Source organism: Thamnophis elegans, chromosome 3, assembly GCF_009769535.1.
Source record: "Thamnophis elegans isolate rThaEle1 chromosome 3, rThaEle1.pri, whole genome shotgun sequence".
NCBI classification, from domain to species: domain Eukaryota; kingdom Metazoa; phylum Chordata; class Lepidosauria; order Squamata; family Colubridae; genus Thamnophis; species Thamnophis elegans.
The window spans coordinates 67,071,404-67,089,488 of record NC_045543.1 but is presented as its reverse complement, the minus strand read 5'-3'; the positions used below and the strand labels follow the sequence as shown (position 1 = coordinate 67,089,488).

The following is an 18,085-nucleotide window of genomic DNA, read 5'->3' as shown; positions in this document are numbered from 1 at the left end:
ATTGGAAGGGAATGGTGGCTCCCATATGACTTCCCAAGAGTTCCAGGTTTCCTTTGTTGGCTTCTTGTAGTCTGCTGTGAAGTTGATCGCAGTGCTGAGATGAGACTTTGGTGAAGAACATCACTAGACAGATTTGCAGAAACCAAAATTGTGTCTTCATAATGAAGATGAAGGAATGTGACCTCTTTTCAAAAATGGAATCTGGAAGATTGGTTCTTTTGAAAGATGCTCCTCAGTCTGCTGCATCTTTGTATTTATACCACTAGGATATTGAAATTTCTTTTTTCTGTTTCTTTACTGATTCTCTGTATTCTGATTTTCACTTTTCTTTTTCCTTATGTATACCCCCAAACCATTCTGAAAGGCAGTCATATTTGGAAAACAGAATGTTGAATGTGTACATTTCCCCCCAAAATTAAATCAAATCAAAACTGTTAACTGAAAGTTAACAATCAGATGAAACTTTCTTTCATTGTCCCTAATTATTTTTAAAATGAATTTAAAATAGGGTTTTTTCGGTTTTGTAATAGATATTATGGCTTCAGTATTTACTTGTTCCATGTAAAATAATTTCTGAGAGTCTAGAATTCTCCACTGATAAATCTTGTAGGATCTTTTTACTAACCTGATTGCACAAACCAGATCATATATAGATGATATTCCAAAAAAGACTGTAAACAATTATGAATAACAATACAGATAGTCCTCAACTTACAACCGCAATGGAGCCTGACAATTATAGTCATAAGTCATGATGAGAGTGTCTCACGCATGCCATAGGTTCGCCATCACGGTACTAGAGCTTCATATTATTTCTTTCTTTGGTTTATCTAAGGTCGTGTGAGAAAACATATCTCCGCTATTGCCGATCTTTGGTTAAAGTTTTGATTATAGTAGTCTATCTCCATCTGTCTGGGATCTTAGTACCTTGAGCGATCTTCAGCGCCTCTAGTTTATTACTTTCCTGACTTTCGGAAATTATGAGATATATATATTATATCTCCGTCTTAATTTATTTAAGGAAACATTGTATTTATGAATGGAGGGAAACTGTCTCCATCTTAATAAATGGTGCTGACAGATGGCATAAGCGGTTTAAAGGAAAATAAAGAGACCAGGGTGCTTTCTTATGGGGGTTTCTCCTTACTCCTTCAGGAAGATTTTTCCTTGGGGGAGTGTCTCCTGATTATGGGGGGATTCAAAATAAACGTTATAAGAGAATAGATAAAAACAGACTTGGAAGGGACCTTGCAGGTCTTCTAGGCCAACCCCTGCCAAAGCAGGAGACTAACTCAGTTAATGGCAGTGGTACAACATCTAGAGTTGACCCCCAATGTGCTCCAGTTTCAGAGAATCTTCAAATTCATAGTCATCCAGTCTTGCTAGGGCTGAGTTGGACCTATTCCTTCCCATCCACACATAAAAGATGCTCAATATAAATACTTATGCTGCACGTTCTGTCACACCCATAGTTGACAAATCACAGTGACATTGTCACATTTTATTCCAAGGGCAATCAAACAAATCACTTTTCCCCTGAAAATTTATTTTACAGAATTTATTATTCTGCACACACAAAAAGGAATGTTACATTAAAATACAGAATATTGGAGATCAAAAAATTTGTTCACAAGAGGAGCTAAATAAATACAGGCAAGATTAGACATTTTACCATCAATAATATTGTGCATCTCTCTCTTTCTCCCTCCTTCCCTCCCCCATACCCCTCTCTCTCCTCCCTCCTCTCTCCAGAAGGTTGAGTCCAAGAATCATCTCCACCAGAAGACTACTTATATTGAGACTAATTATTACTTTGCAATTCAGAATATTGAGAAGTCCTATGTATCAACCTTGGAAGACATGGGTAATCTCTTCTCTAATCACAGAATCATTTCTTACAGACATTGTTATGTCCTTTATTAATCAAACAAGGACACAAAAGCTCAATGAAAATGGCTGAATTTAGTGCCGTAGCAATTGTAGTCTCAGCAAAGGTCAGATATGAACATAATATTTACAAAATACAGAGTACAGGATAACAGAGTTGGAAAGGACCTTGGAAGTCGTCTAGCTCCTGTTCAAGCAGGAGACCTTAAAACATTGCAGACAAATAGTTATCCAGTGTTTTCTTAAAAACCTCCAGTGTTGGAGCACCCACAGTTTCTGAAGGCAAGCTGTTCCCCTGAATAATTGTTCTCACTGTTGTATGATATTGTATTGTAGTTGACATATTGTATAGCACATTACAGTAATCCAACTGGGAATTCTAAATTAGTAGGTAAATTAATGTGAGTAGGTAAATTAATGGGGGCAAATGGGGGTAATCCAGAAGGACCTCTCAATTGCACTAGCTCTCTTTGTGAGAGTGTTGCCCCAGTCATAGAGGAAGATAGAAAATTTTGGGGGGACCCTCAAGGCTTAGCAGAGATGAGCATCCAAGATTCCCAGGGTCCAGACCCTTGAATAGAAACCTAAACCAAAGTCCAAGTTTGGCAATAATTGGGTGTCATCAACATATCACGTGTTAGTACGACTTTATAATACCTTGGTAACAACACACTTGTTGGCTTGTTTTGGTCACCATGATATAAAAAAGATGTTGAGACTCTAGAAAGAGTGCAGAGAACAGGAACAAAGATAATCAGGAGTTTAGCAGCCAAAACATATGAAGAATGACTGCAGGAATTGAGTATGTCTAGTTTAATGAAAAGAAAGACTAGGGGTGACATGACAGCAGTGTTCCAATATCTAAGGGGCTGCCATAAAGAAGAGGGGGATCAAAGCACTTGAAGGCAGAACAAGAAGCAATGGATGGAGAAATTTCTTGACAGAACAATTAACCAATGGAACAACTTGCCTCTAGAAGTTGTGGGTGCTCCAACAGTGAAGGTTTTTAAGAAGAGATTGGACAACCATTTGTCTGAAATGGTATAGGATTTCCTGCCTGAGCAGCGGGTCAGAATCAGAGGTGGGTTGCTGCCAGTTCAGTCCGGTTCGGGTGAACTGGTAGTGGACCCACGCCTGCCAGGCCCCCGAACTGGTTCCCTTGCTGCCGCTTGGTCACTGTCATTTTGAATTTTAGTGACTGCGCATGCGCAGTTCACTTTAAATTGTTCTGCACATGCGCACAAAACAATTTACATTGAACATCGTGCATCTGGTGCACGAGTGCACACATTGTGCGTGGGTTGTCAACCCACAGCAACGTGGGCAGCAACCCACCCCTGGTCGGAATAGAAGATCTCCAAGATCCCTTTTGAGTCTGTTATTCTGTTATATATTGGTCTTATTGGCACACTCTTTCTCTGTTTTTGAATTAAATGCAGTGGTGGTATTAAGCCAGTTTGCACTGGTTCATCTGAACCGGTGGCTACATTTTTCTGCAGTTCAGCAAACTGACTGATCACACCACTGGCTGGCCCCTCCCTTCACAGCCACTCCTTGCCTGGCCTGAGAAGGAAAGGCTAACGACACAGGAGGGAGACAAGCTACAGGGCCACTGTGCTTGTCCAAAGGGCTGCCTTGGGGGGGGGGACATGGCAATGCTCAGTCATCTTTTGGGCCCTCCTCGGGGCTCGGCAGTGGTTCGGCTTTTCTGGTTGGCCACGACCCCCAATCCTTGCCTGCCCTTCCCTTCCTCCTGCAGCTGGTGGCAGAGAGGAAGGTGAGCTAGGACTTCCCCACTGCCACTCACCCCCACCCCACCCCCCAGTCTGCATCTCATCCCCCACCCGGGCTCTCCGCAGCTGCTGGGCCTCACCTATTGTGGATTCCAGTGGCCACGGAATGGCCAGAGACTGCAAGCCTATACCACCCACATCAGCTCTCCGCCAGCATTGCCCCTCTGCCAGCTGGCCCCCACTCATGGGGCTCACACCGCTTTGATCACCATGGCTGCCTGTGAAAGTAAATTTGAATCCCACCACTGATTAAATGTGTGTGTGTATGTGGGGGTGCGTATGTGCACGCATGTCTGTGTTTGTGTGTATATTAGTATAAACTAGGAATAAATCAAGTGATAGTAGCAAAGTAAAACAAGAACAAAAGAAAAGAAACACTCAAAAGGATTTTAGAATTAATTGGCAGTATTTTTTATTCTCCTCCCTTGGATAGTAATAATTGGTCCTGGTTCCATGAATGCTTAACAAACAACAAAATGGGAAGTCCTTTAGCATTTTCTATTCTTTTGGGAGGGGAAAGCCCTTTTTTGTGCATTAGCTCATCAGACAGAATTTCCAACCTTGCCTCCAGAAAACTTCATATATATTTTTTAATTTTACTGAAATTTTACTGGCTTTGCAGCAGATTAAGAAAACTAACTACTTCTATTTTCAATGCCTCACTATGTAAATAAATAAAGGAGAGCAAAGAACATTTATAATTTTGAATGAAAATATATAATAAATAACACTGAAGATATCATATAAGTAATTAATAAGAAAATAAGTAATCACATATACAAATTGACTAGCAAAATAAATTTAGCCCCTCCAAAATATATCTGCAAATTTTCTGACTTCAAAAATTCTCTGATCTTTTAACATATAACCTATCAGCAAATTGTGACATTCAGACTATCGAGAGACCAACATGTTAAGTGAAGCTTGTCACAAATTTATATTTAGTTTATTCAAATCTATGGCTGCAAATAAACATCTTTACTTATCAACATGTAAAAGAGTGAAAAAAAGTATGTATATGTTTAACCCACTTATAAAATTGACATTTATTTAGCAACCCATGAAATACATTATGAGACTGTGATTGTTTTGCTTTCTGGGAAGGATGGTGGAATTCAATTCTGTACATTGTATCTCTAATCGATAGTTAAGTTGGAATACAGAAAAATGGTTAAAGTTTCCCATTTGTGTTGGGATAATTTACATTTTAAAAAAAAGAACATTTTTAGCCACAGGCAAGAAGCTCTTAACATAAATTTTCTAGAACATTCAGAAAGGGGAATGATAATTTCTGCCATGATTTTTTGACTGGATGTTTTAAAATCCCTGTTTGCAATTAAAAAATGTGTATAAAGTTGACCAAGAATAAATTACTCTGTACTTTATAGCCCAGTGGTGGGTTTCAATTTATTTTACTACTGGTTTGCTTATGCACCACTTCTGTGCATGCCTTGGGAAGAATGTGTTGGGAAGAGTTCAGGGCCACTGGCAGTAGCTAATCCTTGCTGGATTCAGCTATGACAGTGGAGCTTATTGCAATAAATTGCTAATCTAAATAATGCTATGTTTTCTATTCATGTTCAAAATTGTTCATGAAACAATAAACCTCTGATCATAAAGTAAGATTTATTGCTTGTGGTTGCTTGTGGTTTCCCTTTGTTTTTTATATAGGGAAATTTTTATGACAGATGGCATGCGCAGAAGTGTCTGGGCAGGTGGGCAGAGCCTCCCGCTGCTGCCACTACCGTTTACCTGATCCGGGCTGAACCGGCAGAAACCCATCTCTGCTATAGTCATATACCATTTAGGCCTAAAATCCATTTTGTGAATTAGTAATTGCAGGAACATAATCACATTTAGTTAGGGCAAAATAATTGTAAAAGCAGATCATATGCAGATTATACTTCCTAGTCTAGATCATATAGAATAAGGATGAAAATATCTGAAATGTTATTTTTTGGCCAGATTTGTTAGTTTTTTATGCTTTCCATTGCTTTTAAAAACATTTAATGAAAAGTTAAATTAATATGCTATCATCATATGCAGATTTTTGGGAGGGAAAGTCTGATTGATCAACAGACATCAACTTCCATATAAATATGCACCAAGTTAAAGTATAAATGCTGTAATTGCAATCCAAAAAAAACTATAAGTGTCACTCAACATAATACTTCTCAAATGCATGGAATAATACAAATTAATGATATGGTTAGAGCTACCATTTTTAATAAATAGATAATTCAAAATAAAAAGAGCCAACAAACATATACAATATGACAAATACAAAAATAAATAAATATTCATAACGGGTGGGTTGCTGCCGGCATTGCTGCTGGTTTGCATTGGGTCCATGTGCTCAGTTGACTATAAATGAAAATAAATAAATTACTAAAAAAAACACTGGAGAACCAGTTCAGGGGCGTGGCCAGCCTGGGTTGCTGCCGGTTCTGCAACCCAGGCCTCAATACCACTACCAGTTCACCTCTGATTAATAAGCAACATTATGAATGTATGTATGTATGTATGTATGTATGTATGTATGTATGTATGTTGTGGCCCAGAAGGAGCCGTTGGAGCTGCCACCAGACTCCGACAGCGAGGGGCCCTATGAGTCAGCTCTGGAGGATGTGGAGGACCCTGGACAGGGTTCCGACTCCGAGCAGGGTGCAGAGAGGCTGGTTGGCCACCAGGAGGCACCTAAGCCTTGGACCAGTTGGGAGGAGACAAGGGAGAGTGAGGCAGACACCAGTAGTGAGTTGTTCCTGGATGCACGGCACCGAAGAGCTAATAGGCGTCAGGAACAGTTGCGCAGTTACAGGAGGTAATTGCACTCAGCTGGTGGTCATTAGGCTCCTCTCCAGACTATAAAAAGACTACTTGTGCACACGCCCCTCTTGCAGAAGTCAACGCAGGAACGAATGTTGGAGAACATTGTTATGAGCTTGGCAGGCTGGATTGCTGCCAAGCCTTATCTGTGTTTATTGCTGCCCAAGCTTGTCTGTGCCAGTTTGCTGCCAAGGACCTGTCTGTCTGTTAATTAAATGCCGTAACTTATCTTTGACTCGGAGTTTGCTTTGATGTGGAACGAGGGGGGTCAGAACATACATACATTCATACATACATTCATACATACATACAAACATACATACATACATTCATACATACATACATATATATACACACACACACGTATAAGATTTCAAGTGATACAATGTTCATAATATTTTACGATGTTTTAGGAGGATTGTTGTAAACAATGGAAAAAATACAGCAACATTATATTGAGCTTTTTTAGATATACACACATGGTGATACTTCATAAGTATTACAGTCACTGATCTTTGAATATCAAAAAATCTTATGCTTCCATGGAAAGCTGGATGTCTAGCTAAACCTGTTAGAATGTTTTTCGTCAAGTGTTAATTTTATTTCCAGAAGATCTGTTTGGTGGGGATTTCTTGCCAAGGAAAGTAAATTCTCGAGGCATTTAGAGAATGTTATAAGCCAGGGTTGTCCATCCGTGGCAACTTTAAGGTTTTTGGACTTCAACAGCCAGCATGAGGAATTAAAGCCCAAAAGTCTTAAACTCTGGTTTCAATATGAATTGCTTTTAAGTATCTTGCCCTGATCTTCACAACATAAAACATAAGTTAATTAAATGGAAAGAAACATATTTCATGATGGAAATCTTATAAGCATGGGATATTCGTCCAATGAAGCTTCAGAAGGTTTCAGAAGATGGAAATAATGTGTTTCAATATCTGCTAGGTGGATATTTTATAGAAATTCTGCTGTTTTGACCTCCATTTTACTCAAGTAAAAGAATTCAGGAAGCGGGTAAAACAAAACAAAAAAAGAATAATTTTATATATTCTAAAGACGTATCAAGGGCATCAGTGAAAGACGAATGATTTCATTTTCCTGCTTTGTTGCATCACTGAGAGCACATCAACCTAGAACTAAAAAGAGAAATAGTTAAAAATCCTTGCTGAGTTTTACAATTATTATAATTATAAAACATTTTCCGTTTTTGAATTAACATTTTTAACATATGCATACCACTCACAAAAATAAAAGATTCTATTCCAGTTAGTAACCTATTTTAAATTACAGAACTAACATTCTGGATATATCTCTATTTTTTAAAAAAAATATGATGTAGCAAAATGGAGTAGCATTAAATTTTGACTTCAATAAAAGCCTTTTACTGAGTTTATTAAAAGAACTGCACTATATGCTAGAAATATTCAACTGTATGGTAGAAATATTCAATTTGGAGTGATTATCTAAGTACCTTCATTTGGAATCCTTTGATTGAGCTGGTTAATCCACTGAAAACATTCTCTTATTTGGATCTGGATAATCTTCCAGGCACACAGATTGTAATCTTTATTTCTCAAGAAGTCTCTGAGCCTCTGAAAATATCTTTTCACTCTCAGCCTGGTAAGCTTTAGTTTCTGACCTCTTGGAGATCTGGTGCCATGTTCCACCTCGGTATTCCAGCAAGCTGCTGTTTTCTTTATCTCCTGATCCAGTCCAATATGGAATTCTCTTAGTGAGTTTTCATCCCAAGCCAATTCACTCTGGCTTTCCTTGAAGATGAGGTCTATCTGTTGGAGAAGTTCTTTGATAGCTACTTTGGCATTCTCCCCCTGTAATTCATTTACCATGTTCATCACATTTTCTTCACTGGCATAGAGTGAGAAATCTATTATGTCCCTGATACATTGTTGGGGAATGGTTGACCCCATATTTCTTGTTAGGAGATTCAGGTTGCCCAGGTTGGCTTCATGTAGCCTGCTGCGAAATTGGTTACAGTCCTGGGATGAAATTTCAGTGAAAATCCCTAGGCAAATGAACAGACACCAATATCTTGTAATCATAGTAGACATGTTGGATGAGAGTTTCAAGGTTTATTCCCTGGAAAGGTTCTTTGGAATATGTTGTAATGCTAAATAATGTCTCAGTATTTATACACTGAAATATTCAACTTTTTTGTTCAGTTTATAATGTGAAGATACCTTGACTTTCAGTTTTCTGCTTCAATATATATATTTAAAAACTTATATAGATGAAAAGTGCTAATTGGAGAAGTGGCTACTATTTAGAAAACAGCATGCATTTCTTGGAAAAAATCAATTATAAGAAAAGTACCTTTTCTTTATTATAAACATTTAAATCCCTCGCTTCTAATTTAACTCCATTTCAGGATATTTTGCAGGAAGAGGTATATGGACTGGGTCTTTTTCCCTCCGTTGTGTTTCAATCAGCTTTTTGAGATCCAGGAGAAGATTTCTTACTTTTTCCATTGCCCTCTCACATTAAAAAAAACAACATGTAGACAAAACCTACTACTTGTCATGATCTGTTTTTAGAAGACCGATCTTCTGAAGATAATGAACGAGGCAAGGTGGGAGTTTAGCTTTCTCTCCGGAGTACTGTAAAGGTTGTCTTTTGAAGGCCAGCTCTCAAGAACATCTTATCTGCTCTTTGATAAGAGACTGCCAAGCCACATCTGGCAAAATTCTATGTTGAGTGACTGGACAACGAGAGACCATTACCCTAATATTTGTGTGGCTTTTTGCTTTTGTCCAGTTTCCTTTGACACAAGTGCAAATCAAGGTGAAAACTCTATAAGTTTATTTATCTCTTCCCTTTCCCAGTCAAATAAAAAATTCTAATCTGTCTAAACTGTTTTTGGAAACTATTTCACCAAGACCTAATTAAGAGAAAATAACTCTTTTTTCCTTAATAAACCTTGAAGTCAGTGCTCCATCACTGCAAGAGGAGACTGGACAGCCATTTGTCTGGAATAGTATAGGATCTCCTGCCATAAACAGGAGGTTGGACTAGAAGAGCTCCAAGGTACCTCCCAACCCTATTATTTCATGTTATACACTCTATGTTGTGAGATTAAATGAAATAAACTTTGATGAAAGCTTATGTAATGTACAGTTTTAATTGCCTTGAAATACAAGCATTAGGTTTTTAGGCATCCAAAATTAATGAGGTTGAATGACCACAATTTTCATGAAAGTTTATGAAACATACTAGTATTTGTTGCAATTCATAGTTGGAGCTTAGGTAGTTTGCTCTCCAAGGTTATGAGGTTAAATGACCTAAACCTTGGTGAAGATTTACAAAACATACTAGTCTGCATTTCTATTACAAGTTGAACTTCAGATAGTTTGCCCTCCAAAATTGATGAGATTGAATGAATACATTTTTATGACAGCTTTTGAAACATACTATTCTTCATGGCAATTAAAAGGTGAAGCTTAAATAGTCTACCAAAATTATGAGGTGAAATGATCTAAAATTTGATGCTTGTTTAGGTAACATTCTAGTTTTCATTTTGTGAAAATGTGAAACTTAGGTCTTTAGTCATCCAAAATTTATGAGGTTGAATGATCAAAATTTTCATAAAAGCTTACACAAAGTTTTAACAACTTAGGTTATCCAAAATTTTAATCATCCAACATTTATGAGATTGAATGACCAAAATTTTCATAAAAGCTTACTAACTTAGCAATCTTCATTTCCATTAATAGTTGAAAGTTAGCTGGTTAGCTGGTTAGTAATCCAAAATTTATGAGGCTGAATGACTAAAATTTTCACAAAAGCTTACACAACAGTTACTCTTCATTGCAATTAACAGTTAAAATGTAGATCATCCAAAATTTTAGAGATCCAAAATTTATGAGGCTGAATGACTATAATTTTCATAAAAGCTTATACAACTTTGTATTGTTTATTGCAATTAACGTTGAAACTTAGGTCATCCAAAATTTTAGTCATTCAACATTTATGAGGTTAAATGACCAAAATTTTCACAAACGTGTATACAATTTTGCATTGTTCATTGCAATTAAAAGCTGAAAGTTAGGTCATCCAAAAATTTTAGTCATCAAAAATTTATGAGCTTGAATGTCCAAAATTTTCATCAAAGCTTAACTTACTAGTCTTCATTGCCATTAATAATTGAAAGTTAGCTAGATAGTTATCCAAAATTTATGAACTTGAATGATCCAAATTTTAATGACAGCTTAAGAAATATACTAGTCTTCATTGGAATTAAAAGTTGAAGATTAGGTAGTTAGTTTTCCAAAGTTATGAGGTTAAATGATCTGAACTTTGATGAAGGCTTATAACATTCCATTTTTTATTTCAAGAAAATGTGAAACTTAATTCTTTAGTCATCCAAGATTTTTGAGGTTTAGTGACTAAAAATTTTACGAAAGCCCTTGGAACATACTAGTCTTTGTTACAATTAATTGTTAAAGCTTAGACAGTTAATCCTCCAAAGTTATGAGCTTAAATGAATTAAGTTTTGATAAAGGCTTATGTATCATACTAGTCTTCATGCTTATAAAGAGTTGAAGTTTAGATAGTTTGCCCCACAAAAATTAGGAGGTCAAAAAACAGAAGTTTAATGAAGATACCTAATACATGAGTTTTTATTAAAATTGGAAGTTAATCTTAGGTTAGTTAGAAGTTTCATCCCCAATGATATAAATACCACAACTAAATGAAAGAAGCAACAGATCTCAGAAAATCTTTTCAAAGAGCTAATCAACTGTTGCTATCTCATTCATCTTCACCATGATTATGAACAGTTGCTGTCTCTATCTTTGCGTAGGGATAATCTTTGGTGAAATCTCATGTGAGAATTGTAACCAACTTCAGAGGAAACTACTAAAAGCCAACCAGGTCAACTTCAAACTTCTAAGCAGTAATATAAAATCAACCATTCCTCTACAATGTTACAGTGACATCACAGATTTATCAGTGGAAGGAATTGAAAAAATATTGATTGATATGAATGATGAATCCCAGGTGGGCGTTGCAAAAACAACTATTGAAGAAATCCTCCAACAGATAGACCTTATCTTTAGACAAAACCATCCTGAATCGATTTGGCATGAGGACTCCTTAAGAGATTTCCACATTGGACTGGATCTGCAGATTAAGATGTTGGAAACTTGTGGGAATGCAAAGATGGAACAAGTCATCACATCTCCAAGGAATCTGAAATTGCAGCTGCCCAGGCTGAGAGTAAAAAGACACTTCCAAAAGGTCAGGGACTTCTTGAAAAAGAAGAAGTACAGTTTGTGTGCTTGGAAAATTGTCCAGATCGAGATGAAGCAATTTTTGGAATGGATTAATTACTACATCCAAAGGATCCCCTCTAAAGCTATTGATTTCTGAAAATCATGGTTTTCAGCTAAAAAGCCAGGGAAGTGGGAAGCTTCACATGTATCTCTACTGTGCAATTTATTCAATACAATAATTAAATGCTACCATTTTTCTGATTTTTACAGCTGACACAATCAAAGTTCAAGGTTTGAGCAAGCTGTCCACCAAAATGGTTTATATCAGGGGTATCAGACTCAATTTTATTGAGGGCCACATCAGGGTTGAGTTTGACCTTGCTGGGCCGGGAAGCGTGGCCAGGGGGGCATGACCAGCTCAATGTCACTCGTGTTGGAGGTGCCTGTGGTGGCCCAAGTGCTCTGCCAGCGAAAACGGGATCCTGAGCTCTGTTTTTGCCTGTGATGGCCTCCTGCAACCCACTGCCAACGAAAATGGAACTCGCGAGAGCCACCTGCCCTCACAAAATCTATGAAGATGAATGACCGAATTTTTTACAAAATCTTATGAAACTTACTATTCTTTATTGCAATTAACAGTTGAACTTTAGATTGTAAATCTTCCAAAATTATGAGGATAAATGATCTAAACCAGGAGTGGCAAACTGGTGGCCAGCGGGTTGGATGGGTCACACATAGGCCATGCCCACCACAGCTCTGCAAAGGGAAAATGTCACAATACATAATGTCAATGTCAATGTAACACCGCAAGTTTGACACCCATAATCTAAACTGTGGTGAAGACTTACATAAAGCATATGTCTTCCTTTCATTGAGACAAAGAACTTTAGATAATTTATCTTCCAATATTTATGAAGTTGAATGACTGAAATTTTCATGAAGGTTTATGAATCATACTAATCTTTGTTGCAATTAACAATTGAATGTTAGATCGTGTATCAAAGTTATATGGTTATTGTATCATCTGACATAAATGTAAAATATTAAATATTATTTTTAATTTAACCTTTAGTGTCTTTGATATTTTTAGGATTGCATTATGTAAACTGCTAATAATAATGCGCATCCCCTGCCAATCCTCCGTACAAACTGCCTGCCCAATTTCTGCAAAGTCAGAGCCCCCACTGCAGGGTGATCCAAAGAGGGGAGAGGGATGCTTCAGAAAAGCACGGGCCAGCATGCTTCCCACCCAGCCACCTGCCTGCTCTCTTTGCAGATCGGCCCAGTGGACCACTGGCGCCATTCTGGGAACTCGGCCCACAGAGTCTAGCCCTCAGCTGTGGTACCACTTCCCATCACCAAAGAAGCAGAGCGAGAGGTGTGGAAGCTGCTGGCGGGTGGGTGAGTGGCAATCCCCCCATTGCAGGGAGAGTGCCAGCCCCAGCTGCACTGCTATGGAGCCCACAGCACTTTTCCTTCGCCGGGCGGAGCCCATGGCTCTTTCCCTTTCCTTGGGTGACGGCGCTTCATCTTAGTGAAGACCAGGTTACCACACTTATAGTCGTGCAGCCAGCCAGAGTGGGACATGACACAGGCAGAGAGGCTGATGTAGCCCCTGCCAAGGCAGCTCTGGCTGAGTAATCAGCGTGCCTCCCCAGCAACAGGCACTCCAGGGCTGCCTTGCTCACCTTGCCCACTGTCTCTTTGCACAGTGCTTGGAAGGGGATGCCACTGCCACTCTCAGTGCCCTTCCTCCCTGCCTAGCTGCAGATGTCTGCCTGCCATCATGGAGCACCACTGCAGAATGGTTGTTCACTTTCTTCCTTCTCCCACTGCAAAATAAAAGCAAACGATCCGCACTACAAGTGCGGCAACCTTGTGTTCACCAAGATGAAGCATCACCACTCAGGCTGAAAGGAAAGTGCTGCGGGCTCTGTGGTGGTGCAGCCGGGCCTGGCCCTCTCCCTGCATGGGGGGACTGCCATTAATAAAGAAATCCACTCGCCTGCCGGCGGCTTCCACACTTCTCCCTCCGCTTTTTCACCAACAGGAAGCAGTGCCATGACCAAGACTCCTTTGCCCATAGTGCCAAACTCCATGGGCCAAGTTCCCGGAGTGGCACCAGCAGTCGGCCAGGCTGATCTGCAAAGAGAGCAGGAAGGTGGCTGGGTGGGAAGCCAGTGGGCTGCTTCAGAGCGCAAAGCCCTGCGGAGCCGCCACAGGAGGCATGCAGGCCCGGGTGGAAAGCAGCCTTTTCTGCAGCCTCCCCCTCCCCTCTTTGGATCGCCATGCAAGAGGGCTCTGCCTTTGCAGAAATGGGGCAGACATATGTGCAGCAGCTCCAGGATTTCTGTTTGCCCTCCTGGAGCATCGCCACCGTCCTTCTCAGCCCCAGTGCAGCGTCTGCATTTCCACCAAGGGCCACCCACCCACCCCCTGGCCAGGCCAGGCTGGAGCCAATCTTGGGAGGCAACTGGGCTGGGAAGGCTGTGTTGAAGGCAGGCAATCATGGCAGGGCTGCAGGGAATGGTGTAAGCTGCTAGCTCCCTTCCCCGTGGCCCGTGGCCCTGACATGCTTGCCTGCCTTCCACATGGCCTTCCACTTGCCTGCCTTCACAAGCTGGCCACAGGCTTGCTGCGAGGACCGCTTGGAAGGTGGGGAAGCACGGCAGGGCTGCAGGCCATGGGGAAGGGAATAGGGAGGCAGATTGGGATGGTAGGGGGGCAGGGGCAGCTAGCTAAGCTGTGACTTGCAGGCTTACCTGGAAGGCAGGTCAGGGGCACAGCACTTCAGGCAGGCAAGCTACAGAGCAGAAACTGGGTGGGGCAGGGTGAGTGAGGGACCAGTTTGGGAGCAGGGCCAGCCAGCAGTCACTACCGGTTTGGTGACCCATTCCAAATGTCCACTACCAGGTCTCCTGAAGCATTTCACCCCTACCTTTGGAATATGGAAGCATTACTGTGGAAATATATTTGGAACTACATCATTACAAACACTTTTCACAAACGATGCAGTGCCATACTTTGGTCAGTAGACGGAAATGTTTCTCTGGTGAATTAATAAAGAAATCCATAGTGCATTGTTCAGCAATTTTTAGTGAAACCTTTGGAAGATTACAAGGAGAAACTAGACATATGCTTATATAAGCATATCTTACATACAGTATGTCTGAAATAGTGTAGGGTCTCCTGCTTGAGTAGGGATTTGAACTAAAAAACCTTCAAAGTCCCTTCCAACTCTGTTATTCTGTTATTTTCCCCACCGCACTGAATTGTTTCAGGTGAAGAGGAAAAACCCAGCCTCTAGCCAAGTTTTTTTAGTGCCATCATTTCTAAAGAAAATTCATTTCCAGTATAGTTTTCCAATGGACACTATTTTCTACTACTTTGCTGAATGATGTAATTTAGAATTCAGAGCTAGAGTTTAATTTACAAGATACAGAATAACAGAGTTGGAAGGGACCTTGGAGGTCTTCTAGTCCAACCCCCTGTATTAGCAGGATATCCTATACCTGTGATGGTGAACCTATGACACACATGCCACAGTTGACACACAGAGCCCTCTCTGTGGGCATGCTATCCATCATCCCAGCCCAGCTCCACCACGCATGCATCCTTGTCTCCTGCCAGCCAGCTGGTCTTTGGGTCTCTACCATGCATGCATGGGGGGGGGCGCATGCATGGGGGGTGCAGGTTGGTGCAGGAGGCTTTCCAGGCTCAAAATGGGGCACAAGTGGGGGCAAGTGCATGCATGGGGGATGCTCGCATTGCATTTTGGGTGTTTGGGCATGCACATGTGCATTCGCGTACACACACACAAGGGCTTTGGGAACTCAGCACCAAAAAGGTTAACTATCACTGTCCTATACTATTCCCGACAAATGGCTCTCCAGTCTCTTCTTAAAAACCTCCAGTGAACTTCTGGAGGTAAGCTGTCACACTGATTAATTGTTCTCACTGTCAGGAAATTTGTCCTTAGTACTAGGCTGGTTCACTCCTTAGTTTCCATCTCTTGTGTCAGGCCCTGCCCTCAAGTGCTTGTTGCATTACTTCACTTTGCCTCCCAGCAAGAACACATCAATTAAGAGCTTAGTTTTGGAGGAGGAAAGTTCATTTTCACACATCCCGTGATATTTTAACAATATGCATTTTTGTGTGTGCATGTCTATTTGGAATCCTTAAAGGCAAATCAATCGACTAAAAAAAAGGGTTCTTGTGTTAGGTTAGAAATTACAAAATATAATTCCATGAGTGTAACCAAATGTCCATTCCTCCCTTATTCGGCAGTTTCTTGTTTCATTTTGCCACTTCCTGGTATTTTCCCTGATTAAAACAAGAGAGCTGCAGAGTGAAAATGAAACCAGCAATCACTGCATTGAATTGAATTTGCGAAGGTGCACAGCTGTGAGGATTAGAAGAGATTTGAACAAAGGGAAAAGGGGAAGTGTGATGAAACAATAGGAAAATTAACAAATACGTAGAGAAAACACCTAGTGGGGGATTACTTTGTTTAGTCAGCCCCATAATTAGCATTGCATCACTGTATGGCTTCATGGCTTCTTTCCACATCTGACTCATAGAGGAAAGGCAGAAATTAAGTTTAGCTCTTCTCTAGATGAGGAAGCTTCACAACCCACCTCGTGATTTCACCGTTTTCACTATGTAATACTTATGCCACCCCCGAGCTTATAGACTTCGCAGGAAAGGAAATTTGCTTCAAGTGATACTGGGCTGATGGCTGAAAATCCTGTGGCCTTCTGAGGTTATCAGCTACAAATTGTAGTATTCTCACCATGGGACAGCTGTCAATACGACAACACCACAGGAAATCCACCTGCTCTACCTAAGGTAGGGGGTATTCAACCTTGTCAATATTAAGACCTGTGGACTTCAACTCCCAGAATTCCCCAGCCAGCCTTGTGGAGTTGAAATCCACAAGTCTTAATATTGCCAAGGTGAGACACCCCTGATCTAGGGTGATCTCACATAAAGCATTATTGGTTAACATAGAAAAGTTTTATATAGTTTGATGGTGTGACCAAGGTCTCAGTGGTCGCAGCTCACTGTTGGTTTTGCCAACAAATGATCACACTGACCAGACAGGAGAGGAACACTCCCACCCTCGGGGATTAGTTTTGTGATAAGCCTGCTTATTCCACAAGAATGGAAAAATCATCCCAGGAAGACATTCACAGGAAGAATAATTTTGCCTTAACATCTGTATGTAACATGTTTTATTTATTAGGAGCCATGGTGGTGTAGTGGTTAGAATACAGTATTGCAGGTTAACTCTGCCCACAGCCTGGGGTTCAATCCTGACTTGTTAAAGAGAACGGTTAAAGCAGGGGTGGGTTCCCACTTCTGTTAATGCCGGTTCATTCAGGGACGTGCTTCATGTGCATGCACATGGTCTGGGAGCATGGCCGTCGAGTTACAACCTACTTGTCTGAACTGGTCTGAACTTATAGGAACCCACCTCTGTGTTAAAGCACTATGAAGCTGTGTGAAGAGATGGGTTGCTGCAGTTCGGCCCAGTTTGGTCAAACTGCTGGGGAATTCAAGTCTGGGTCGCAGAACTGGCAGTGACCAGGCCTGCCATGCCCCCAAACCAATTTCCTTGCTGCTGCTGGGCTGCCGCCATTTTGTTTTTTAGTGACTGCATGTGCACAGTTCACTGTAAATTGTTCTGACAATGCGCAAAGAACAATTTGCATTTAAAAGTGAATGCATGCACAGCACGCAGGTTGTGAACCAATAGTAAAACCGGCAGCAACCCACCCCTGATTGGTATAGAAGTCTAAGTGCTATTATTATTAGACTTGTATCTGCCTGTAATTTATTCAGATTCCTGATACTCAACACAGCCATAACAACACAATAAAAACAACTGCAATAATAAGACTAAAGCATGTATGGCTTAATATATGGCGTGAACAATTATAGTTTATTTTTAAAAAATCATAGCTTACCACACATGAATCAACTCAGAAAACCAGAGTTTTTTTCCTTTGTTTTCTGAAATATCAGTGACTTTTCTTTTATAGGGCAGGTGATTGTTTAACAAGTAATATTATGATTTGACTGGATATCTCATCTAGTTAGTTATAAAGGTGATGAAGATGTAACTGCTTTGAGGTTATTTTAGGCTAGGGGTTTCCAACCTTGGCAACTTTAAGCTTGGCAGACTTCAACTCCCAGAATTCCCCAGCCAGATTGGCTCCAGGCTTAAAGTTGCCAAGGTTGATGACCCCTGCTTTAGGCAACATAAATATTAACTAGCTTCCTTTCTTGAACATCACCTCTCCCTCACAATCCCTATTGATTTTGCTAATCACTTGTATGTTTACCTTCCTC

At 40.3% G+C, this 18,085-nt stretch overlaps 2 protein-coding genes across 2 annotated transcripts; one reads left to right on the top strand and one right to left on the bottom strand.

The window, feature by feature from the left end:
- Positions 1-7,966: 7,966 nt before the first annotated feature.
- Positions 7,967-8,572, bottom strand: LOC116506180 (interferon epsilon-like). The gene has a single exon (XM_032213830.1). The coding sequence runs from the start codon at positions 8,570-8,572 to the stop codon at positions 7,967-7,969; it is 606 nt and encodes a 201-aa protein (XP_032069721.1).
- Positions 8,573-11,282: 2,710 nt separating this feature from the next.
- On the top strand, positions 11,283-11,888 carry LOC116506179 (interferon tau-3-like). Its single transcript, XM_032213829.1, has one exon. The coding sequence runs from the start codon at positions 11,283-11,285 to the stop codon at positions 11,886-11,888; it is 606 nt and encodes a 201-aa protein (XP_032069720.1).
- The last annotated feature ends 6,197 nt before the right edge of the window (positions 11,889-18,085 follow it).